Source organism: Camponotus vicinus, unplaced genomic scaffold (genome assembly GCF_025532165.1).
Source record: "Camponotus vicinus isolate PSW18456_S1 unplaced genomic scaffold, iyCamVici1.0 SCAF_3, whole genome shotgun sequence".
Lineage (NCBI taxonomy): Eukaryota > Metazoa > Arthropoda > Insecta > Hymenoptera > Formicidae > Camponotus > Camponotus vicinus.
In genome coordinates, this window is record NW_028141967.1 from 24,063,234 (window position 1) to 24,090,899 (window position 27,666).

At 37.0% G+C, this 27,666-nt stretch overlaps 1 protein-coding gene and 2 long non-coding RNA genes across 11 annotated transcripts in view; 2 read left to right on the plus strand and 1 right to left on the minus strand.

The window, feature by feature from the left end:
• Positions 1–27,666, plus strand: part of LOC145969294 (uncharacterized) — a 229,029-nt gene that overhangs the window by 107,914 nt on the left and 93,449 nt on the right. The gene's annotated exons all lie outside the window — the stretch shown is intronic.
• Positions 1–27,666, minus strand: part of LOC145969289 (lachesin) — a 218,899-nt gene that overhangs the window by 74,061 nt on the left and 117,172 nt on the right. For all 4 annotated transcript variants that reach the window (XM_083095303.1, XM_083095302.1, XM_083095301.1 and 1 more), the window contains one exon: positions 2,064–2,271. In XM_083095303.1, the coding sequence (XP_082951429.1) occupies positions 2,064–2,262 (199 nt within the window). In that variant the 5' untranslated portion in view covers positions 2,263–2,271. The remainder of the gene's footprint in view (positions 1–2,063; positions 2,272–27,666) is intronic.
• Positions 11,871–27,666, plus strand: part of LOC145969293 (uncharacterized) — a 73,216-nt gene continuing 57,420 nt past the window's right edge. The window contains exon 1 of the long non-coding RNA XR_014438012.1: positions 11,871–11,985. This is a non-coding gene — a long non-coding RNA (uncharacterized LOC145969293). The remainder of the gene's footprint in view (positions 11,986–27,666) is intronic.

The window sequence follows — 27,666 nt, forward strand, 5'->3', positions numbered from 1 at the left end:
TCTTTTAAATCGATACGCAAACATTTTATTTATTCATTGGATCTAGAATAAATCAGACATTTATACATATATATAAAGATTAAGTTTGAAAAAAAATTTACCCACACACACATACATGCGAGGATATTTTAAATCTTAACTTTTACGAGCTATCCCTTTTTCGTTCGATAAAAAAATCATTACATCGGTATATCATTCCCTAGAATATACACAGTAAAAAATTATACTTTTATATGTTAAAATTTTCTTGTGTTACCACGTTTTGATTAGTATTTTAATGTAAAATTGACAACTTGTATGTTATTATTTTTATAACGTTTTCATGCGTTACATTTATGTCAACTTCATAATTAACACTTTGTATATGTCTCTTAGAAATGGAATATTATTTTGAGTATTTTTAACATAATCATTTTAAACAATCAACATGTCTCAAAGTCAGTTTAACATTCTAAAAAAAGTTAAAGTAAATCTTGAAATAATCTTGAACTTTGACATACAAAATAATCAAATTTACCAAAATCAAATGTTTCTATTACAAATAATTTAAGTTAAAATAATTACTATTATATGTTAATGTCCTACAACAATTCTTACGAGTTATTGTAACTATTTTTTCATGTAAATTTTAATTAATTTGCATGTTATTTTTACATTACACTTAAAGTCACAATAACAAAAATAAATGTAAAGTATTGTGTCAATTATTTAACATTTTTAGTTTGTCAATAAGTAACATACGAATGAGTTATTTTAACTTGAAATTTAGAGTGGACTTTCTGGGACATGTGAAGGATGTTAAAATTAACATTTTATTTTTTACTATGTATCGCGCGGTTATCTCGCGCGGAGACAGATAATGCCTAAAGTGCATCGGCGAGGCTTGTTACATGCGCGATGTAGTCATGGCAGATCCGCCATTGTGTCGGGGACTATCGACATTATCACGAGAGTGTCGCGGGAGCGCCGCGCCGGGAAATCTTGCGTGTGTTTGTGCAACGGAGGGCAAGAGTCCCGCGGAAACAATTAATCTAGCCCGCTGATTGCTCCACCGACGCATCCGTCCCGGAGTATCGTCGCTCTCGCTTCAACGGCCCGGCTGCAGCCGAGATGTCAAAACTCGAGATATTAATATGTTCTCCCCGGCTGGCAGAGAGATGGCTGGCGGCCGCCTCAGGCTCTTATTGATATACTCTCTTCCGATTAAATTATTATGGTTCCGTTGCCGCTCTTACATATAAGATTAGCGGAACGCTGTGTTGTGTCTCGCTCTCCAAACATAAATCTGTTTAGATGGCTGCGATAAAATGCTTACGCTCTGTTTCGCGCAAAACTTCGCGACGGTAAGCTGACTCCATTACGCGAAATGAGATTTATTCGGAGGATCTAATGGGTTCACAGTACGATACAATAAGATCGTAAATAACAATCGATCGGGGAATGTTCTCTGCTAATGCTCTGCAACAGAATTAACGTAGAACATATGAGATAGTTCTTTTTCTTGTCGAAACGATAAAACCTGACAGGATAGTGATATCGAAGAAATATGAGTTTTCACACATTCGTTTACGGAAATAACCATTTCTGACGAAATCTCTCCTTGTTTCTCTCTCTACTTTTTAATAAAATGCAGTTGTAACTTATTGGTACTTTAAAGCTTTAAATTAATCAAAGAATCAGTCGTTATTAAAAATTACTCATTATTAATATATTTTTGTTAAGGTTTTCCTTAGATATAAAATAAAAAATATTTTATAAGAAGGAATGTGATAAAGTCTATTTTTCGCGTAATATAAAAGATATGGCTTTACGATTAAATTAATATTATATTAATATTTATAAATATAAAAGCAGGAAAAATTTCTTCTTTAATAAAATTATTCTTAATCCAAAAAAAACTGATTCCAAATGCAAAATATTAAAGTTTTAAAAGAAAATCGATTAACGTGTTTAATAGTTAAATTCCAAGAATTTCGATAACATAATATTGTAGAAATAAATTAAATAAAGTTAAGCAAGTTTAATGATATGTCAATATATTCCATAAGTTAACGCGTTCTCACCTACAACGTGTAGATAGCCATATTGCGTTTTGGCATTGGCGGTGTTAATCTGGCACATGTACTTTCCCTTGTCCTCCTCGTGCACGTCGTTGATATGTAGGAACCAGGTCCTGTGCTTATCGTGCGACACGGATATTCTGGGGTTCCTGGTAATAACGTGATTCTGTACCGTCAGGATAGCGCTCTTGTCGAAAAGCATCCAGGCCACCTGAAACGAGACGGATATCATATTATATCGTAAATAGTTCACAGGGTCGCGTATAATAGGAAATTGCTACACTTTGCAACATGACGAGATTTTTCGTATTAAAAATTATGCATCTATTCGTGAAATTTACTTTGATTTCTTACTTTCCGATCGATACAAGAGCCTCGTATTTGTATGTATTTTATACGCATATTCTCGAATAAAGATTTCCTTGGCAGATTTCCTTCTCGATCGAACGGCATATTTTCTTAGTTGTAAACTAGATATCGTAGAAAATGAAGAATAAAGATGTGCAGTGACGATACGAAGAAAGAGGAGAGCGGAGCAAAGAGAAATGAGATTCACGAACGGGACGGATGATCAATGATACTTTCAAGCACCGAGTGATCTACAAACCTACTATTGTTATAGATATTCGTCAAGCGGGATAAATCGTTCCGGGATTTCGAGGGTATCCTCTACAGAATATCCTCCATGATATACGTACTAACGCGCAATATATATTTGTACATATATAACCATACACAAGCATATTGTGATGTGCGTTCGATGTTTCGTGTGAGCAAAATTTTATTTTCGAGCAAATAAAAACTTGTTCCCCCTCGAGTCCTGTCGTCGAAATGACCGCTTATTGGACGGTTGCTTTCTGTATAACACCGTTGAATGACGCCGATTGTCATTACCATTGAAATATGTTGCCGTCTCCCCGAGAAAGAGGGAGCAAAATAAGAGACGAGAGGCAAGAGATAAGTAGAAAGTATCGCGACAACGGGAGTGTGGAAGTGCTCCGGAGATATTTAGCCGATTTTCCCATTCACGTCGAAGAAAGTGAAGGCCGACGAGCGGTAACAAAGGGAAACGAGAGAGAAGAGGAGGAATAAAGAGGAATTCTGATCTCTCTCGTTCGCTCGCTCGCTCGCGAAAAGTCCCTGGAGAAATAAGAAGGGCAGCGAGTTCTTTCGCTCGGGCACGAAGAACCGTTGCACTTACTTCAATACAGCCGTCCTCTTTTCACAATGTGCAAATGCACCGCGTTGTACAGACAGGCTATATTGCGCCATCGTGATAACTCTCTGCGCGATGTTAACCCGCGGTGTTGGCGAGAAGCTTGCGCGACTAAAGTAAAACAGAAACGATGCGCGAGAAAGCGCACAATGTCATCGTATTTTATCTGTAATATACGATTACAATTATAATTAGTAATATACACAATTATGTTATTATTACAATGTATTTGTGCTAATTTTTATCATAAAAAATATGATTATATACAGGGTGTTTCTTAATAAGTGCGAAAAATTTTAGATGATTCTTTGTCGAAAATTAAGGAGGGTTTTTCATATAAACATATACTCCTATATCCCTCCCTGTGGACTTACACTCCTCCTCTTTAGGTTTTTATTATAATTTTGTTTTTGTTCCAATTTTCCCAACATTTACTCTAATTTTATTTTTATTTTAAAATTTAACTTCTCGTAATTCGAAACCTATGCTATTTAGCATCGTGCTGTGCACGATAACGTATTTTATTTTTTTTCTTGAAAACTAATGATTTTATGAAAAAAAAAAGAAATAAAAAAGTTTCTAAATAAATCAAACTTTTTAATGCATATTTTTAGGTGATAATATTCCGGCCCATTAAAAAGTTCTAATAAAAAATTAAATAAAGGTTGTTAGTTTCATCCCCTTAACAATACGGGAGGCTGAAAAAAATATTAATAAATAACCTTTTTACTAGTAGAAAATATCCACCTAATTTCATTTCTTTAACTTGTTCCAAATTTGAGAAAAAAATAAAAATCTAATTTTTACCCTCATTTTTGGAGGCGTGTAACTTCACAAGGAGGGATGTAGAAAACCCACCCTTAATTTTTGACAAAGAATCATCTCCTAAAATTTTTTGCACCTATTAAGAAACATCCTATATAATTTAGATTCTAGACTAAAGTCGTAAATACTTAACGGAGCGACTTTTAACGGGATCGGAATTAATGCCATAGAAGAATAATGAGATTTTTCTATGACCGTAAATTTCGCGAGAACGTAACTATTCGCTTCGCAGAACCAAAGAGATCATTTCGCAATCGTTTCTCGTGTCCTTCGAGCGTAAGCGAATTTTCGTCCACCATTTACCACGGTCGCTTTTGCCGTGGCGGATATCGGCGGTTATCTTCGCAGAGATCTATACGAATCTCGACGGGGATTTCTCGGCGTCGCGATGGAATTGTACGAATTGTACCGAGAAACGCGGTTGGCATTTTCGTCATTTGCCTTTCCGATGCTTTAAGCTGCGGTTAATGACCTTCTTTTTATGAAAATTAAGTTCGTAATTTCAATTATGTGTTAAGTGCGGGAGAAATCTTTACGTTTATTACAATTTTTAATAATATTATATGCAGTTTCTCTCCTTCTCTCTCTTTTTCTTTCACGAAAAAGACGCTCAAGTTTTTAATTATTCTTCCTATCATGATTAGATCTATTTCATAAAAGTGGCGATTTTTTAAAGAATACAATGGTTCTTTTAACATGCAAATTATGTACACGTTAAGATAATCATCAGTCATAAAATAATTTGTGCGAAATTTTAGTTTGAGAAAACACATTTACTTTATTGGCGTTAGAAAAATTTATCGAGAATGGAGAAAATATTAAATGTATCCAATGTAATACTTGCCGTACGTTTAGAAGAGCTTCTTCAACTTTATAACGACAACGTTCTTTCGAAAATTCTTGGAGAAGATCCAAATATCAAAGAATATGAGTAAGAAAAGTATTCATGCTTTTTATAGAATAATAAGCATCCTTAACTCGATTCTTTTAATCTTTCGCACTGGCATGTGAATGAATCTGAATAATCGAAGAGAATATTATTTTACTATTTTCTTAAATTGCCACTTGTAATAGTATTACATAAATTCCCTTTTTTTCCTTTTTTCGGTTTTTATCGTGTTCGATAATCACAAAGAAACGAGAAAAATATTGTAGCGTGTCTATAATTCTAAGAATACATATTTCAGTGATAAAAATATTATTCAAATAGCGTAAAAACCCGATTGAAAAATGAATTTTTCCGCCTTATATCGATCCTTTGCCACCTCGATAACGTAATATCGACGTACTGTTAAGTTTCGGGCTGAGACGCGCGAGAGACATATAAAGAACTACACGGAAAGCAAGTTCGAGTGACCATCTTTCCGACTCGCTTCTCGATGCATCAACATGCAAGCCGCACGAAAACTAAGATGGATGCGCGAGAATAAGAGAGAAAGAGAGAAGGAGAGAGGGAGGATTTGCTCTCTAGGAGTTTGTTCCCCCAAGAGCGCGGCACGAAGCATTGATTCCTCAATGCGAGAGGAGAGTTACAGCTTTGTTTACTACGAGGGCGACGAGCTCAGCGCCGTCCAGTCTGGCCTGGCGCTGGCTATACTACTGTCGGTGTCTTCTTTTCTACCACGTCGTCTCTCTCCCTCCCATCCCGCGCCCGCTACCCTTTCCCCAACCCGCGCGAACGTCTGGACCGGGAGACCTATAGTTAACGTCAAGATCAACTCTCCTCCAACGTCCTTTCCAACGTTCTTCTTCCACGCGAGTACTCCACGGTGCTCCCCGCGTACGCAAACACATTCACCAGACCTAGGCGGTTTATATAGAACCGTGGAAAGCGAAAGAGCGGCGAACTGAGCCAACCCTCCCATCCCCCCGTCCGACCATTGTGTATGTGGAAAGTTGGACCACATTCCGGTTGAATGTATTACAACCACTTAACCCGCAAGCTGTCGAGGCCTTCAGACCGGAGAATCCATGCGGCATCCCACGTACCTACTAGATAGTTTATTTAATAGGCGCATTAAATGCTGATGACTCTAGCTTGAGGAATTACACGGTGGGAAATTTCTTCTATTCTACATTTCTTTTTATACAAATATTTATTTTTATAGAAATATTTATTTTTATACAAATAATTGTATCCGTAATAATTTGCACACGTGTAATTCTTTGCTTTTATTTGTAAAATTTTACAAAGTTAATCCCCTCTTCTGAGAAAAGAGGATTAACTTTCTTAAGAAAGACTTTATTGTTTGTTGTTATTAATTTTATTGGAATAGATATATGCGTTTTAAACTGTGCGTAACTTTTACGGCAACTTTTTATTTTTGTATATGTAAACAGTCACCTCCAGGTATCGGGGGATTTTATAAAAATTTGGAAGGTGTAAAAAAATACAATAGAAAAATATCACAGTTAACACTTCTTGTTAACAGAACTTGTTAACAGTCTGTATAAAGTTGGATTGGATTAGCACTCGAACTGTCGGAAATTCGAATCGTGTCCTCCGGCAACTTGATTTAACAAATTGAATGCAATAAATCGCGTCCGGACACACAATCGTTTTTTTGTCGGAGTTACGTTTTTCTAGTTTTTATACGATAACAGTGTGTGTGTGTGTGTATGTGTTTGTAGAATCCTTTCGCTTACGTAAATTTCTTGTTTAAATCAGTGAATGGAAACGTGGAAACAACGAGGCTCGGTACGTCGTCTTGCGAAGCTTCTTCATCAACAGACCCTTCTTGCCACACCCTTATACCACACCGTCTTGTACAAGAACTTGGGGCATCTTATAGATAAATGTATTAGGACCACTTATCCCACAAGCTGTCGGGTGCTCCGTGCTTGTAGGCAACCTCTCTTAATTATCATAGAGCGCTAAGCCATTGCGCAGACCGGAAGTACGAAAGCACCGTCGTGAGTGCTAAAAGCACCTAGGAACTGTCAAAGACTTTAAACAGATGAGATTATCTCGCAACGAAGTGCGAAGTCCACGCGTTATCAAGTTTCCCATTAAACAACGACGAAAAAATATACAATTGTTAAATAATTAATTAGCACCATTTTTGTCACAGATATAATGTGACACTATTGTTTCCCAACGTATCCTAAAAAACAAGAAGCGTTTAACAAAAAGTCAGACAAAGAGTTGAATAAGGAAAATATAATTTCAATATTAAAGAACGCCTTCTCATGCATTTTTCATATTAAAAATGAAATAGTTGCATGTTCGAGAGAGCCGTAAAAGAGAGCATCAGAACAAAATGTACAGGAAATACGACTAAAACAAACAAGCTTAATGTTTCGTATAAATTTCGCGAAATTCCGTCTTATATAAAGCTGGAGGAAAGATCGATACATATACAATGTCGGACGAACTTGTATTTCCCGTACGCAAAGGTACAACTGAAGGTCTGAAACATTATATGAATGAGATATAAAATATTTCGTCCCGGCGTCACATTTTCATCAAACAACCGAGTGCCATAGCGGGATCGTGACGATGGCGACAAACCGGATGCTGCTTCTTGTCAGCCAAGAAGACATCGCGACATAGCAAGGAGCATCGCGTCGTTTCCGCTCCACCCTCGCGCCCTCCGCTTGTCAACACGTTCTTCTAGCAGAGTTCGAGCAGCCACCCCTCTCCCCGACCCCTCCCAGGTTCCGCCAGTGCCCGCCAACGGAACGTAGCAGGGTTGAGAGACGTGATTCAATTTAAAAATCATTCGCTAAGTGCCCGGACTGAAATATCCTCTTTTTTTCTTTGTTCGAGGAAACACATCGCCGCGCCCTCCTCCGTTTTGGCCATTTAGCCTCCCTCGCGCTTTAATTCACGCTGCGTCCTGGCGGACCCCCGGCGCTCATGAATCCCCCTTCGACGTTTCGACGCCGAAATATGGACGGCCCGGTTCGAACCGCTCGCTGGCAACGGCTACCGGACCTGCGGTTTAATCGTCACGTCGGTAATCTAACTGTCTCACATTACGCTTCGTTCGCTTCGCGAAGGAAAAAGGAGAAAAATAAAATGCGCGCGCGAGCGACAAACTGTGTGTTTGTCCATTTTGCCGGACGAGATATGTTATCGAACGTTATTGCGTTTAAAGAATGTGAAAGCGTAAAAAGTACGCGGTAACAAACAAATAAAATCTGCCCGAACGTTTCGGTATTCAATGATATTGAAAATTGTGTTTTGTTAGCTGTGAAAAATTGTGTGAAAAATATCAAGCGCACATGCAAGAAGACATACTAAAGCAAGCTTTATGAATTAGTTAGTTTTAATTTGCATCGTTTTATACGAAGCGTGTTAAAAATGTTAAGTGAAAATATGGCGAATGTATCTGTTAGATAACATTTAAAAAATGAATATATGACGTGCTTTTATATAAAATTAAATAAATTTTTTTTATGCATAATTTGCATAATAATTTTATATGCATATAATTTTGTATAATAATTATAAAAATTGATAGACAATTAAATTATGGCGAGTTAAAGTGTGATATATTTTTATATAGTTAGAGAAATTTTTATATATAAAAATTTCGTATAATTTTGCCTCGCATTAATTGCGCTATGTCGCATAAATTTTGTAAAATTAACCCTTTTCAGCAAAAAAAAATTGATCTTTTTGCAAAGCGTCGAATCTTTGTAAATCGAAAGCTTAAACTTTTTATAAAACAACTAAATACATAAAGAATAGATGCGATACATAGTTATATAGTTATGAGATATGCAAAATAAATGGGAAGAAAGCTAAAGTAGAGATATACAGGAATATATATTCTTTCAAACACGCTATAGTTGTCCGTTTACGAGGATACAAAGGTTGCGGGGCGACTTGGAATCGAATCGTTACATTATTCCATAACGTCCTGACGTCTCCAGTCATAAGTTACGAGATTCCAAAGTGCAAGAGTGAATTCCCGCCACTTGGAGCAAGATCAGCGGCTAACTTTCACGCACCATCGTAAATCCGCTCTTGTACTTCGAAACTCCGTAACTCACGATCGGATCATCGATATGATACATTATGGTGTGCCATCGGGATTCCCGCTATGATCTCTGGTCTATGACCTTTGTGGCGCGCTAAAAATACGCGCTCCAAGAGAATGATATGTACTCGGCCGGCGCCGTCTCCAAAGTGTATTTTCTCACATTTGGTAGTAAAATCAAGTAAGAAAGCACAGAATACTCGAAGCACGATGATCTACGCGCGATACGTAAAGAAATAGTTATTCCCTCGCGCGAGCCGAGCGAATTGAATTAAATTCTATTTGCAATTTTTATTTACATTAACATTACGTAAATAATTCATAAAAAAAAGCAAAAAAACGAGAAATATTTCATAAAGATATCAATTAAAATAATGATGTATAAAAGTCAACTTGAAATTATTCTTGAACAGAGACATTATATGTTACTTATAAATGAAACGTAATATAAAGCGATGTAAATGAAGTAAAAATATCATTATTTCTCTTGAGATTTAATTTAATTTAAGATGTGGATGTGAATTTTAAGATATTAAAATAAATTTTTCAAAAAGAAAAATATTCGCTCTCTGTTAAAATCTAGTCTAGTTTGCAAAAAAGATTCCCTCAATAATGTACAAATCTTTTTGACGTGTCATATAAAAAAAAGAAATTGCGCATGCACAAGAGATCAATCATATCATATATTATATTTTATTTGTGAAAGATTAGTAAAGTAGGTCTGAAGAGAAGTTCATGAATACATTAATATGCGCGTAACTATCAGAATTATGTTCCGCAATTGACGCCTATTATCGATATTTAACTAATATCGATATTAAATTGGTTATTCATGCTGCTTTAGCATACAATTGTTCAAGAATAGCGACATTATGTTACGTGTGCACCTCGATGGTAAATTATCGAATAACATTCTGATTAATTATTACAATGACTACATCAACGTTTCTATTCATCTACCGATTAAAGATTGTCATATAAATATCTAAGCTACATGGAAAGTTAATAATGCTAATTCGCACGCTTATGTACATATTAGTATGTACACATTAGTTATTCGAATTTCTATTCAGAAATTGTATATCGTACCTAAGATATTATTCATGCGGATACCTATAGATTTATGGTAGCGTAATTACTGAACACAATATGGAATATAAGCGAAAACTTTCCTCATGAAATATTTGCTATTTTTAAATTTACGTACTAATATAGAAAGTTATAATAAGGTCAATGAATTTATTAATCACTTCTAATGGATTTTATATATATAATTAGCGCCCCTTTTTATTTTTTCATCTTGTTTTCTTGCAATAAATTTATAATTTATTTTTCGAAAAATGCCATTTGCATTCGAAATCTTGTAAAATTAAAACTATTTTGATTTCTAAAAAATAAAAAAATTATTACGTGAAAAAATAAATACAGTTTATATTAATGCAAACAATCGCAATTATTCATGAGCGAGATTTATTAAGACAATTCGACTGCGTTGAGGTGAAAAGTATAAAACGATAAAAGTTCTAACACTGTTGACTTTTCAAGAAATTTATTTTTTACAATTCTTTTCTATTTGTAAAGTTTTTTTTACTTTTTTAGAAATCAAATTAAATAAATGCAAAACTATATAGATTGCAGTTGCAATATTTTTCGAGATATTGGAAAATAATATCCAAAAGAAAAAAACAATTATAACACTTTTCGTTATTAAAAATTGCATGATGCAGCTTTGATTTAATGCACAATCGATTGACGTAAAACAATTGCAATATTACACATTATGTAGCCTACTAGACGCTGAAAAATTGTCATCTTAGCGTCTTAGCAGCTTGAATTCCCAGGCCGCACGCGAATGCACTTTAAGTGATTACAAAACTTCTTTCGCTCGACGTGGACTTCCTGTCTACTCGTTACGATAAAGTTTAACTCATACTAATTATTAGTGCTAGATTGAGAAACGTATTACATAAATTACGGTGCTGAACAAACAAAAGTATCCATGTTTGATAAAAATTTTACAAAGATTTATTTTCTACATAATTCCCGCATTATTTAAAGAGCTCGTTAAACAAATACTGCATATATGTATGTTTGTACAAGCAATGAATTATTTACATATGTTTCATTTACATTAATTATAATATATATATGCGAGGCAGTGAACATTATGCATTTTCTAGATTGACGTACATAGAGAGAGAGAGAGAGGTTTATGTTTACGTTCATTTGTATATTCCTTGTAATAACGTCTGAAATAAATTCTTAATTATCGCTTTTGTGATTAAAAATCAACTTTGAAAGCCAAAATTCGACAAACAAATATCTGTTGATTTACATTTTAGGACACGATTAATTCATTATTCTTCTCATGCAGCTTGAATATTACATTATTTATTATTCATTAAAGAAATAAAATAGATGAATGAAAAATTGTATTCAATGGAATTACATTTATTCACTTATTTTTTGTTGGATTTCACTGAACAAATTAGCATTAAAAATAATATATTTAGTAAAAAGTATATCTAAAAGTTAAAATGATATAAAAACGTAAAATCGAGACGATTTCTTTTGTGAAAATATTTGCGTATGACATTTTCAAAAGAACTGTCTTAAAAAAGTGGAAAATTGATAACACATTTATTCGTTTTAAATTAACATCTTTATCAACGATATCAAGAGTGACAATTTTAATAAACTTATTCCTATATTATCGATTATATATAAACTGTTATTAAAATCTCGAAAATCGATTCACAAGATTTCCAACATGCTTACAATACTCGAGACTCGAGCAATCGGAATGAAAATGGAGAGAACAAGGGGAGAAGGCAAGGAACAGGCGCGACTAAAGGGAGACCGCTCGGATGTTGCTTCCCATCAGCTAAGAGTGAAGGTTAGTTGCGGTATACGTTTCTCTAGTCAGGGCACGCGCAGCGCGTAATTGTGAGGATGTCGGAGGGTGCGCAAAATCGGAGACGTTAGGTAGCGAGAAAGGGGCAAAACGGGGGTGGTGGAAGGATGGTCGAAAGAGAAGCAGTCGCGAAGGAAGGATGGAGGAAGCGTGCAAGAGAAACCAGAGAAAGAGAGACAGAGAGAGAGAGAGAGAGAGAGAGAGAGAGAAAGAGGAAGAGAGAGGAGAGAGAGAGAGAGAGAGAGAGAGAGAGAGAGAGAGAGAGAGAGAGAGAGAGAGAGAGAGAGAGAGAGAGAGAGAGAGAGAGAGACTCGAGGTCATTCGACGACGACGATAGTCGGCGTTGCGGCGAACGAACAGACGGAAAAGGTGATGTCGACAAGGCCGGGGCTGCGGCTCATTAAACCACCCCAGTACTCGCGCGGCATACGGAATCGGCAATAAAATCATCCCCCGATCATCGGGGTGATAAAAGTAATGCCGTTCAACTCTACGTACGTGTACGTGTATGTGTGTGTGTGTGTGTATGTGTGCGCGCGCGTATGTGCAACGTAAAAGCAATTGAAAATTAAAACCACCTCTGCGATAATTACTCACGTAATTCTTATTGTAACGTAAAATGCACGCTTTAAATTCACGATTGGTATCACATATAACGAGACGATGGATTTAAATTTCTGTTTGCTTACATTTAAAATTGCACATGTATAGGCGACGTTACTTCAGTCTGCTTAACGATATTATACCTTTATTTTCTATTGTCTCGTTATAATTAGAATATAATAAGTTATTGTATTGTTAATTTTTAACGAAAAGTATCACAAAAGTATTGCATTTTTATAATATTATTAATATTAATATTACTATTATAATATTACTTTTTATAATATTTATTAATATTTATTTTTTGCCAGTTTATTCAGTAAAATTCCTAACAAATATCGCAACTCGCGCGCGCGACACAATTTATATACATATTTATATAATATTTTATTTCTAACTAAAAATTTCTCGAAAAGCTTTAAAAGAAAAAAATTGTTTTATAAATAAATTTTCTAAACATACACAAACACAAATTTGTAATTTTACAATTGCGATATTCGTGTAAAATGTCGTCATTGTAAAATAAATAGAATCAAAATGAATACATATGAAAAAATCCTGTTTAGTAACAAACTAAATAATTTAACATTTAACCCATTCAGACCTGAATTTTTCCTGGTAATGTAAAAAATTATATATTATTATTATTATTATTATTATTATTTTATTATTATTTATTATTTTTTTTATTATTATTATTTTTATTATTATTTAGTCCACCGAGAGATCGCAGGGAAACTAATTCTAAAAAATAACTATTTCACATGATTTTAAAGTTTTTGTGCATAATTATGTACATAGGGTCTGAATGGGTTAATTTAATAAATAATAATTCACATTTTTTCTTTTCCTAATTTAAACATAAACATTAAGAAAACAATATAAAAAATGGATTCAATTATATTCCTATCGGTTTATATTTTTTTATAATATTTTTTCATTTAAAATATAAGAACATTGCTAAATTTATATGCTAAAGAATTGAATGAAAAAACAAATGTATCAAAGTGCAAGGCCTTGTCTTTAAACTTGCTGCAGCGTATTTTATACATTTCTCGCAACTGTTTTTGCAAAGAATATCAAACGCAATCGCCGACACGCGACCATAAAAAGACAAGGCAAACGTAAGAAAAGCTCGAAACGCGATATACCGGTTATTTAAGATTCTTGCAAAGAATGAACATAAAGTCAAACGCGATGCATCGGGATAAATTTCCGCGGCCGGAACAGCCGGGAAGAGATAAACGAAACTCCCGTTCATCCGTACATAGAGAACTAATAACGAAGTTTAAGAACTCCATAACTCGGCGGTAAATATTACAGTCGGCATACCGTTTATGGCAAAAGCTGAATTGTTCCGCTCTTAATCTCGCGATTATTCGCGTCGGGTGTGGAAAATGTTTACAACTAATTTCAACACATTCCTGAGAAGAAAGACGCAATAAGAAATAACTCGTAATTTCGTTTTGCTCTTACGATATTTCTGCGCATTTCCGTTTAAATATTCCAACGCGCGCGCGCGCGCGCACATACTTTCGTTTTTAGTTAATTAAATACAAGTGGCTATAATATACGAGCTTTCCGATACAGGTACAAGTGTATCGACCCGCTTTCTCAAAATCTGCTTACGTTTCGACTAATTAAATTTTCGCTCGTCGTACTTTACAATGCGTCCCGACGCATAACTTTACGCAATCTGATATTACGCCGCCGTACGCGCTCTTTTTGATTATTTCGCTTTTAGTTACAGAGTCGTGCCCGTCCACCCTCGTTCCTGCACATGTGCAGAGATAACTAGTTCATTTCGCGAGCACTGCAATTTGCCCGCGTGCGATAATAAACTAACAAAAGGGGGGGAAATCATCGGGAAGAATCGCGATCTACCCCCGCAGCGGGAGGGTCCAGGAGCGCGCGCGTTGTAATAATAAAAAAAAATAAAAATAAAAAAAGGGAGAAACAAAAAAAGAGAAAAGAAGCTCCAACCTTAACTTTTCCACGATCGACGATGCTCTTCCAGTCGAGCCACGGCACTGCGCGCAAAAAACAAACTTTCGAACAAAAGTTTTCCTTAATTCTGCCCGCGAGTTGTCGGACGTACGTGACGAGATATTCCCTCTGGCGTCTTCCTAGGACAGAAGCCACGAACCTCTTCCTAGGAAGGACGCCAATTCCCTGCGCCGTCAAGAGCCCTGTCCTCCGAGACAGATGAAAAACGAGTGTCTGAGGAGGATGGCTGACACACACGGCTGACCCCCCTCGAAGAGAGATAAGATACCAAAAGAAATAGGCGTATGCACATGGAATAATTTAGCTTTTCTCTTATCGCGTGCAATTTGTTTCGATTTTCCAGAACTCTCGTTATGTGGACCGAAGCAAAATAATTTAGAGACATTTCGAGGGATAGAATGCGAAGGGAAGGATGCGAAGGATTTCTTGTAAAGATTGAGATCTCAGGAAAACTGATAATTATTTTATTATGATTAATGAACAAAATATCATCAACAATATCACGAGTATAGTTCTACAAAACAAAAAATTATGACATTTTTCAATGTATACAAGAGAACTGGACTTTATGTGCAAATATTTATATTCACATATTTTATTTTTATATATGATTATATTTTTATATATGATTTTATTTTACATATGATTTTTATATATATGATATATTTTATTTATTAATATTTTTATTTCATCTCAAGAGAAATATATTTTCAAAAAAAAAATGTATATTATTTCAGACTATTTTTTACACATGTATATTTATAAAATATCCAAATTTCTCTCTTAAAGAGAACAGTTTTTACTTTTATGAGGAACCTATTTTTAAGAGAATTCATGTTTTATCTCCAATCTTATAAAACTTATAAAACTTTAAAATACCAAGCAAGTGTCTCCAAGATTATTATCTTTATATGAATATATTATTATCTTTATATCCAGGCCCGAATATATACATACATTCACTCTTTTTGCGAAGGGCAAATATAAAGCTCTACCGCGCTGCACAATATCTTTCATCGCGAATGTGTGGTAATTTGTTAACCGAGCGCACATGTTTGAGAATACGGGGTTTCGTTTCTCGGATGCCGCTGTTGCACACGGAGTACATTGTTCGCCCGGGAAGACGCATTGGATAATTCATTCGCGCGAAAAGTGGCAAACACGGGACATTTCTCAATCCCCTTTTCTCTTTCGCCGAAGAACGCAAGAACGCCAAGAGCTCGATCGAGTTCGCGCGATCGACTTTGAGAGCGGCTCTTCGAGAAAAAAAAAAAGATCCTGGATATATTTGCAGCCCCCGTTGGGTGTACGTGGAATAATCCAAACAGCCCGTATCGCCTACTATGATCTGTTTCTTTCCACGAGCGTCCTTTTCCACCCTCGCATCCGCACCCACTCTTACTCGTCAACGCGCTCCTCCTCCCACGATTCTCGCGCGTGAGAAAACAAACGGGGGGGTAGGTTAGGGGGAAGGGGGAGGGGGAAGAGGGACAGACAAGTTACACAAGAGCGGGGGCGGCCGTATAGCAATGCGAGCGGCGCAAACCGGGCGAGGCGTTGAGGTATTTATATTGGCTTCTCGCAGCGTGACAGTGATCTACTGGGAATTCGACCTCCCGTCCACCCTCGCGTCCCTTTGTCTCTCCTTTTTCCGCGTCCCCACGTTCCTCCTCTAATTCTCTCTCGCGCTCTTGTCCGTTCCTTCCTTTGTCTCATCCCCGCCTTTCGCAACCTTTGACTCCTTTCGTTCGCACCATCGCCGGCGACGTCTTCGCGACACAGAAACCACCGAGGGAAACCGACCTGTATCCCACGGTGTCGAAGTAATAAAAGCCGCGCCGATCCTAGACAGCTATTAGGCCATAGCTAAAGGAGGGAGAGGGGCTTTCACCGTTCGTCGATGTGTGTGTATTACACGCGGCGAAAATAAAAGACCCCGACTTGCGGTGTCCCGCTCCGGCGATGGTGTCGCTATCGAACATATTACCACATACGAATAATAGTTTGCCGTGTGGTATGTACGCCGGACCACAATAACGTCAAATCGAAAACTTTTGCCGTGAGTTTTGCGCAAGATTGGAGAACGCGCGAGCTTCTATGTAGCCGGAATTATTGGACCTGCGATGATACTGCTGTGTAAAGGATGAACAGAGAAGACTGGCACCCTCTCGGTGCGTAAGAAATAAGAGTGATTTTCAATCAAAAAACGCAGACAAATTGTCGAGGACAATGCGGAGAATTTTGAAGGACAATACGTAAAAATATGTGAGAGATAACCGACTTGGTAGCCCTTTAACGTAGCGTGGCTAATATAGGGACAGCTACGAATTAATTTCTAATTGTTTTCCTGCGAGATAATATTTTGTCACGTAACAGAGAGAGGAAATATATATACATATAATCATATTTGTCGTGTATTTCCCGACCACAATGGAGAATCCACTGTGGAGATTCATTTAATTTTGCAACGCGCCGTGGAAACGGATTTACAAGGATGGGCGCTGAATCGTCGCATTCAGCGTGTAAAAGAGGAGGGTGCGACCGGATGAGCCTACACTGCCGCGAAAATAGCCGACCATAAAAATGTCCGATGGAAACGCAATTAAAAAATTACTGGCTCGTATATATCCACTCGGCAGTGCGGCCTGTCGGAGGCTGTTTGTTTGTTTGTTTGTTTTTTTTTTCGTTTTTTATTTCGGTCACAACAAATCGATCGATATTAAAACAGCGACATGCTTGCGTGTGTCCACGTGTATACACGGACGTGCTGCAACTTTGCATCGCAATCTTGATGTTTTATCGGTTCGATATGTATGTGTACGTAGAGAGGAACGAAACAACATAATATTTGTCAATTTTGCAGCGATAAATGTTGAGACTCTGTTGCAATATCGATTCATCTATTTTGTGGTTAAATAAAAACGAAATGGTAGAATTCCCGATACTCTTGAAAAGCAAATTAGAAAATTTAGTAGAGAAAAACTGGAAAATGAATAGAAACTACGTTTTCCGCAATAATCGAGGCGCCGAACAGAGCAATAGTATAACCGTGGTTTACTTAATGTTAATTTATAGAGTATGAGAAAAACATGGAATATAACGAAAAACACGCGAGCGGCGAATGACTTTCTTAATCTTAAACGATTTGAGGGATTCTATTATAATACCATGGCAATCCAATGAATTGCATTAATGTGATTCCCGTCGTAAAAGTAGGATTAGAGGTAGAATTTTTATCGGGCTCGGGACGTTTCGTCCTTTCTTTCTCGAGGAAGTTGGAACCGCATCGAGACTATCGAGAAGAAAGAGCGGAAATCAAAGGGGCGGAAAAAAGACGAGGGACCGGGATGAAGAAGGGAGGACGGGCGGTATACGAACAGAGAGAATTCGGGCATTGCTATAGAGAGAACGCGGAGCTGTTCGATTGTTGCAGGGATGTCGCGTACAACTTTACCAATATCCAACACTACGACACAAGAGAGATAGAGAGATAGAGAGAGAGGGAAAGAGAGAGCGTGTGTGCCAGATGATACGTGTGTATACTACATGCCGAAGATCTCGTTTGGTCGGTGTCCGAATGGACGATGAATTTACACGAACGGCGAGATATCCGGGAAACCTGAATACCCGGAGTATGTCGCTCCCTTTCTCCCTCCTTCCCTCCCAGCCTCTCGCTCTTTCTCTCGCCTCCTCCCCCGTATCCAGACATTGATCGGGGATGTATACGGATTAATATGTCGCGATCGCTGCGCCGGAGAATGGTGGACGATTTATCGGAAACTGTGAATAACTTTATCTACGCGAAGGGACGCAACGGACCGGCGATTTCCGAGTGAATCGCGCGAAACATCGATTGAAATAAGGATGAATGAAAACCAGAGAGGTACTCTCGCACTCGTTAAATGTAAATTTTACACAAGGTTATCTAGATACTCTCAAGCTTGTCGTTAAATCGATAAAAAAGATCCGACTAGTTCCAACTGCATTCTTATAGATAATTCCGGAATAGATAGATTGTGAGATTTTATAGACATATCACAGGTATTAGACGCAAGCGTTTCGAATAGTAAGAGGAATATTTCAATATCTGCCTGAAACATGCGTGAGATTTAATAAACTCTTTTATTATTTTATTCTAAAATTCTCGCTCATATTTAAAACTGCATGTACTCGCGATGAGATGAACATTTGGAACCGCGGTTATAAATCAAAATATTTGTTTTCAATGTTGTTTTCATGTCCGAGTGGAGGAGCGGGCATGTCCAAAAGTTGCAGCTATTGCTGTTGTTGTAGGGGAGAAGGAGAGAGAGGGCGGATAAGAGAAAGAAAACAGCTACAGGAAGAAGGAAAGTTGCGGGATAACTGTTGCGAGACGCGAAAGAGGCGCAGTCGAGCAGACATTTCCTTCTATCGGGGACGATTTGAGCTACAGGATGTCGCGCGCAACTTTTCCAATATCCATCAAAAGGGGACCGCACGAAAACGCACGTATAAACTGACTCGTGCGAATTTACACGCGCATATACGTAGCGATATCGCGCAATATCGCGTTAGCGAAAAGTTACGATTTGTGCCCGCGCGACACCAAGTTCCTCTCTCTCTCTCTCTCTCTCTCTCTCGTCGGGTCCATAAATCGCGATCTCGCGCTTTTTACGCGAGATGAAAAGTGTTTCAAACGCGCGTAAGATGATTCCGACTTCTGTCCTCTTCGTGAATGCGCTCTCGTCTCGTCTTACTATTACTTTGCCGAGGGAACGCGCCCAGATTTACATACTTCGCAACTCCTCCGGGCAACTTCCGATTTATTCAGATACAAAATAGAGTAGCTAATTCGCAGAGTTACTTATGTACAGTTACATTGAAGTCACATTGATATCAGTCCATTATACATGTAACTTTACTTTGTATATATATATAATATACACAGGATGTCACCTTATCTCGAGAGCTTTCCAAAGCACTATAATAAAAGTATTTTTTCATTGAGTACTTTTCGAGTTATGAGGCTTGAAATAATTTCTTAATTTTACCTAAACCATAAAATATCTAATAAAATATTCATTTTTCGATTATCTTATCTCAATACTTTTATGTACAAAATAATGAGAGGAATCAATTGGTGTAAAGAAAACACATAATTGTTTCGAAAAAAAAAATGTAATTGTTAATTGCAAATTACATATTTTTTCTTCGAAACAATTATATGTTTTCTTTACACCAATTGATTCATCTCATTATTTTGTACATAAAAGTATCAAGGTAAGATAATCGAAAAATGAATATTTTACTAGATATTTTGATGGTTTATGTAAAATTAAGAAATTATTTCAAGCCTCATAACTCGAAAAGTACTCGATGAAAAAATACTTTGTTATAGTGTTTTGAAAAGCTCTCGAGGTAAGCTACAAGAGCTTTTTTTTGGGAAGAGATTGCCCCGACACTCTGTATATAATCCTGTTCTCTATTACTACCTGTATATTAAAGATTCGCATAAATGCACTGCTAGGTAGAAATTTAATTCCCATTTTCGAAAATGCGACGTCTGTTTTTCTTTCCAGAGTTTCACCCATTTCGCGGGATATCACGCAGCGATATCGTCCGCGAGCCCTTCATCTTATTATCCTGCACCTGTGCGTTTCATACGTGACCGGCACATCCGAGCGACGCGCACAAAGAAAGCATTAAACGGCGGATAAACAGCACTCGTTCCCATGTCTAATGGCTCTCATACGTCTCGGTCATATTCGCGATCCACGCGCGTGTCGGATACGAGATATCTACGTCCGCGCGGCTGCAAAACACGCGGTATGAATATTTACAGGGACGCTAGTAATGATTGCACGTGGATCTCTCGGCAGAGATTTAGCAGCGTCCCCTCTCTTCTCTCTTCTGTCCCTAAAATTTATCGGATGCGATGTGGGTAGTTTAACCCGCTGTTCGCGCAGTTTTTCTTACTCGCCATAGATTGCATTCCAACATTATACATTTCCTTTCGTTGTCCATTTTGATGTTTCACCATTAAATAAAATTAATTCTATACAGTCTGTGAATCAGGAAAAGCTTAGTTTATAAGCAATGCACTATGTGTGCAAGTAATATGACCGGATGAACGATCATTTCGGAAAATCTGTGACGTTTATGATTAATCAGCTGTTGTGAGAAATTTTTATTTTATAGATTACATTCTTTGACTAGAAATAAATATTTTGAAAAAAAATATATAAAAGTTGAATAAATATTTTTTTATTTACGAAAAATAAATAAAAATTCCTGAATTTTAAATAAACATGTTAAAGATATTGGAATGTACAGTCGTTTTATATTTAAAAACTTATGATATTTAACATTTTTACATCCCAAGTTCTTTTGGCGACTTTGAAATTATTTTATTCATTAGGAAAATTAAAATTTAGAATAATCAATTAAAATATTTCGATATTTTATTAAATTATATTAGCTTTTAATTTTGACTAATAATATTAATATCATAAATATTAAACTGTAAATACACGCAAAGTGATATATATACATACGCATCATTAATGCATAACATTAATTAAGACGAACCATAGCGGACAAACATCGAAATTATATTTTTTGCTTACATTTATCGCTTTTAATGATTGACAATATATGAATTTGCATATTCACTTCCCCGTATATGTGTGTGTGCAATCTCTTAATCACTGTCAATCACCGATTTTAGAATTTCATTCGAATATTAATCCATCAAATTGTCTGTCATTGCCAAAAGACGTGCAGTTTTCGTGGATTTTTTATGCAAAGAGACGACAAAAGGCATTTAAAAAATAAATTTTAAACTTTTGAAAACATACAGTATGCTTTATATTCCGAAATGTTTTACGATCCTCATCGGAACAGAAAGTATAAAATATTTCTAGAATGTCCTTTGATCCGATGTACAAAGTATCTCGATGTAACGATCGTTGATATCTTATATAAACGAGATTCAATAGAATTGAAGTTAGTAATATCGATATAGAATTCCAACAAATCAAACGATTTTTAAAGATTGCAAAAATACACCGAAACGATGGTAAAAAATGCGTGAAAGTGATAAAGCAGACACTTGACGATGCTTGTGTTATTTATTATGTAAAATGCACGGAATGTGAGCGGGCTCTTATCCAACGAATAAACCGAATGAATCTAAAAGTTAAATATTGATTTTCTACCCGAGTGTTCAGTTTCGCTTTCACTGCACGAAATCTGTAAACTCGCTAATTACTTTCCGAAACGAAATAAAACGAAAGTCGCGATTAGCCGGTGAGAAAAATAATTGCGAAAGCATCAAAGGCGATTATCTTTGCCATCATTATGAAAAATCACGGATTTTCCTAAATGATGGCGTTAGTCCTTCCTATGGGAATATATACTGTGCCATGATTGTGTATATATTTATATTGAATGTATTGATAAAGGAATGTATTGATAAAATTGTATGCAACTTTGCCGAGATCCGACAATGTTTTCAATAAAATTGGAATCAGAACGCTTCCGATAATCGAGTTTCTAATTTATACGCACGTTTAAATTATTGAAAAATTCTTTCCATTTTAATTCACTTTCCAATCCTATATCTACACCTCTTTTCTTTCTTCTCACCTCAAATACTTTACGCTCGTTTATATATTGCGTATTTGCCGTGATCGTAAATCAGAAATCAGCTCCAACAATGAGGTATAGTTCTCTCACATCGGGAGGAAATACGAAGCGCGAATTTTTATCCTACTTCTACCCGCGGAGATTCGATAAATTCTCAGACAGAAACCGCCTACGCAATTTCTGTCCAATCACAGACTGCGGAAATCAAAAGAAAGAAGAGTAAGAACAGAATAGAATGAAGCGACAGAAACAAAAGTATTACCGATTAAAAATCAAGCATACATCTATAAAATTCCAAGTGCAAGGGAAATCTGTGAAAAGAGGAACTTGCATAAAAGCTGGCATATTTTTAAGATCGATATTAACTCTGTCAATTTATCGCATTTTGCATTCATTCCGACTCTTTCGTTCTTTTTTCCACTTTCTCCTTTATGAATTTTGATATTATTTCCAGTTATAAGAATATCATAAGAACTGATTGTATCCTTATTCTTTGTGTTGCATTCTAGCGATTCTTTGATCCCTTACGTTATAAAACATCCTGAAGAATTAATACAAGAATTTATAAAGTTTCTTCTGATAAGAAACGCCAGAAAGTGTTCCTGTCTTTAATCGATCCCGCCGTATTTCGACAAAATATAATTGCTCTACGAAAAATTATGCAGAGATAATAGGTAATGTTACGAAAAATTTCCCAGGAAATTCGATAAAAAAATCCGGGCAATCAATCAAACAAGGTCCACCGTTTCATCTATTCGTTCTCGCATTTTCATGTTGAACGTATAGGACCCAAAAACGTATTCTCTAGAGCCTGCTCTATCTCGATCGAAAACCAACAGACCAGTCCGAATCTCCCTATCGATACTTGCGTTTTCGCTGAGTAACCACCTCCTCAAAATCACTACGCTTTCGACACGTGGCGTATCAACACCACGAAGTAACAATCAGAAACTCTGATTGATTTCGCAGTTTGTCGTCCGAATTCGCAGTCCCTTTTCCCACGTTTGATTTCGTCACGTCGTTAGTTTTTCGTCGATATTCCCCCATCGCTTTCCAATTATATTCGAAACCGAAGAATTGTTCACGTCACGCAAGAAACGTACTAAAGAAACACTCTCTCATTGACTTCGTTAAATTCAATGAGAAAGAGCCAACAGAGAGTACTGCAAATTACGTGACATAATTCTTTTATTGCTATGTAATTATTATGTTGATATTTGTACCCCCACAAGCCATAAAGAGATATATTCTATCGATGCTGGAGGTACTGTTCTAAATTTATTTTTTTTTTTTTGGCGTAATGTCTCGATTATATTTTATTTATTAATAGTTTTATTTCATCTCAAGAGAGATATATTTTCAAAAAGAAAAATGTATATTATTTCAGACTATTTTCTACACATATAAAATATCCAAATTTCTCTCTTAATAAGAGAACAGTTTTTACTTTTATGAGGAATCTATTTTTAAGAGAATTCATGTTTTATCTCCAATCTTATAAAACTTATAAAACTTTAAAATACCAAGCAAGTATCTCCAAGATTATTATCTTTACATGAATATATTATTATCTTTATACGAACATATCCAGGCCCGAATATATACATATATTCAGGGTCCTTTTTTGCGAAAGGCAAATATAAAGCTCTATCATGAAGGGATATATTCTATCGATACTATTCTAAATTTATTGGCGTAATGTCTCGATTATAAACTATTGCTCTCGCGGCGATGTAACAAGTCGAACCGAAGAGTTTATCGGCGTTCTCTTACCCTAATCCCACGTTTCCACTGCCGACTTATCGTCGGCGAACTTCTCTTGGAGGCGCCGGGGTGTACTATGCGAGATATAACTCAGAGTGGCGTAACGGTTAGAAGATAAAGAAGCAATATTTTATTTGGACGCGAATTTCTCTCGATATCGCCCAAAGCCGATTCTTTTCTTCCTTCCTCATTTCGTGCTCGTAGGAGGTAGAGTAATTTTACAGGCAAATATCCCGTTTGTGCGGATTTTTCGTTAAAAAAGAAGCACAGCAGGGAGAAAAAAATACCGGCGCGATGGCAGGTACATGACACCGTGGCACACGCGCATTGACGTATGTGGTGCATTTTGCGAATGTACGACGTGAAATGGACCGGGCAGGAGAGAGAGAGAGAGAAAGAGATTTCTCGAAAAATAAACGCGTCGGGGCATCATTTTTTTTGTCGGTCCAACAGCCACGCGAATCGTTATCACGCCATTTGCCCCAGTCCGACAATAATTTCGGCCGATCGAATCAACGATTCGTAGGCCATTTTCGCGAGAACTTTTCATATTCGCGCGGCGCTCGATTTGTATATACGTTATAAATGTTGTATCACGCTCTTTGCAGGACGTCATCACCAGCGGACACCTTGCCGTGCATTTTAACATGACATATTTGCGCCTTTGAATCCCATTATTTTCTTACTGCTCGCGGCATCATACGTATTCATGATGCCCTCGTAGAACGTGAGAAATATATACGGATCCCTGATCTTTTTGCTCGCGTTATTCAAATTAGACGAAACTTTGTTACATGAAATTGTGACGTTACGGAAACTGACGTTGTATCCGAATTTCTTGCGCATTTTCATCAAGAATATTATCCAAAGTCACACTTGTCATTACCACCGCAAAATTTGCAGCAATTATATGGCGATTATTAATGAATGCACGTGAGCGAGAACCTCCTGTCTACGAAAACTGAAAAATCGATATCGAACTAGATTTCTTGCACATTTTCGTCAAGAATATTATCCAAAGTTACACTTATCATTATCGCCGCAAAATATATTATGCAGCAATTATATGGCAATTATTAATGAATGCACGTGTGCGAGAACTTCTCGTTTACGAAGACCGAAAAATAGATACCAAACTAGATCGCACGGTTTAACACACACACTTTGAACTATATATTTAAGCTTTTTTTTACTCGTTAACGTACACACATGTCGCTTATTTTTCGCTCTTAAAAACGAACACGACTACGTATCTGAAGGGATGTTTTAGCTTTACAAAATATACGCAAAAGATTAGCGTTTCCAATTGGAGTGTTAGCGGAATTTCCGTCCGGAAATACATAAACGAGTTTTGGATTACTCGCGCGCGAGTTGGTCGGACGCGCAAAAATATCGATCCGCCCTTTAACAAGCCCGTGCAGAAAAAAAGCAGGAAATCTTTGGAATGCAGGAAGCGACAATGAGAGTGCCGCGCGCGCGAATGCCGATCGCATGTAAAAAAAAAGAAAAAAAAAGAAAAAAAACACGCAACGCGCGCGGTTTTCGATCGCCGCTGCAGCGCGCGCCATTCTTTGCATCCCTTTCACCCTTCTCTCTCTCTCTCTCTCTCTCTCTCTCTCTCTCTCTCTCTCTCTCTCTCTCTCTCTCTCTCTCCCCCCCTCTCTCTCTCTCTTTCACCCTACTTTTTTTGCTCGTCGCGCCGGAAACTCCCGCGGTTGGCGGCGAAACATTTTTCCATGGACGTGGGTGCGCGCCGACATGTGGAATGAGGCACCGTCCGACCGTTGAAAGCTTTTTAATGACCGGCAAAACGACAGATCGCACTTGGACCAGGATCGGCTCGTAGAGAAGGGCGATTGTGTGTATATTTCGGATTTCCTTCGCTTTCACACTTATAATCAATCAGTTTGCGAACTGTTTATTTCGTTACATTCGAGACTTTCACGAAATTTCTCTTACGTCATTATTCATTATTGGGACATTAATTAGTAACAATTGTTGATCGTGACAGCTTCAAATAAATTGTTGTTCGCTTATTAATCAAGCAAATATTAAACAATATTTCAATGTTTCATATATCGTTCTCATGCAATTATTTATAAAATAAAAGCAAACAAAACAACAAATAAATTTGTTGATTTCTCAACTTGCAATTAATAATTTAAAAAGCAGCTATTTAAAGGAAAATATAAAGACATCTCATTTTTCATCAAGAATTTCTTCTTTTTTATTCATTACTGCTATGAATTAATCGTCAGAGTTTCAAACATTTTTTTTCAAAATTAAGCATCTTTTATATCGATCTCTAAAATAATCCAAATGTGAGAAAAATAATCAAAAGCTTTCTTCAGTTTCTTAATTAGCTTTAAAGACACGCATAGCATACTATATACATATATTATGATTAATATTATAAAAATTCTTGTGCGCATGTGTCTTCACATTTTTTTCAAAATAAAATATAAAATCCGACACACCAAATCCTCCTCTTTGTTTTTCACTCTCTCGCGGAATGTAAAGACAAGTTGATGTAAAGACAAGTTGTAAAGAGAGGATATGGATTTCACATTGTGAAAACACGCGAAACAGCCGGTTCCGCACAGTTACAATCGCGGGATTCGCCGGGGAAAAGTTTTGAATTGAATACTTGGTCCTTAATTAAGAGTGGGGTATAGACACGGGGGATCGTCCCACGAGTTTTTCGCAATCGCGGGGGTACGGGATGCGGGGCAGAGGGAGGAAGAAGATGGCTAACTGCTCGCGCGACACATACGCGCGCGCGCGCGTGGGCGAGACGCCACCGACGGAAATGCACGGTCGTTAGCGACCGAACGGGATGAAATGACTTGCCCAAGGGTAACGCAATCAGCATTCCCGGTTTAATGAGCCCCGCGTATCCACCCTTCCCTGTCTCTTTCTCTCCCTCGCTCTTGCTCTTTCTCTCTCTCTCACTTTCTATCCTTGGTACGCGTAAACGCTTCCGCTCCCATCCAACTGGATTGTGCTTCCTGCGTCACTCTTAGGGATTGTACACTTGCCCTCCTGTCGCTTTCAGTAGGGACAGTGGAGGCTCGCAATCGTGACCGGGGTAATTACTACCCTTTCAAAATAGACACTCGTGTCGTATAAGCAGCTGAGCAAAGTGCATTTGACGATATAGCGGCTGAAGAATCGATAGGAGAGATATCGTAGAGGGAACCCTGTGCGAGGAGAAAGAAAAGAGTAATGAAAGAGAAAAAAAAGTCAGTGTACGGAACAAAATGAGAAGCGAGATGGATGAAGCGAGAGAAAGGGAGCGAAAGCGAGAAAAAAAGATACAGCCAAACATATAGATGAAAGATTGAAACAAAGAAGCAACAATGAAACGTATTAAAATATAATTTTCAGGGAAAAGGAAGAAAAAGTTACACACACAAATTAAAGTTAAATAGAAATATAAAGACAAGAGAGAGAGAAATGAATGAAAAAGAACGAGAAGAGATAAATCCTGAGCAAAGAATATGAAAAAATCTATGAGAAAAAGTCATAATCAAGAGAGAGGCAGAAAAAGGAAGGAATGAGGCTGGAACCGAATGTAAAATCGAAACAAGTAATCGTGTAGTGAAAAGAAGAGAGGGCGAGCGAGGAGAAATTAACGCGGGACAAAAATCCGAGCGAATTATA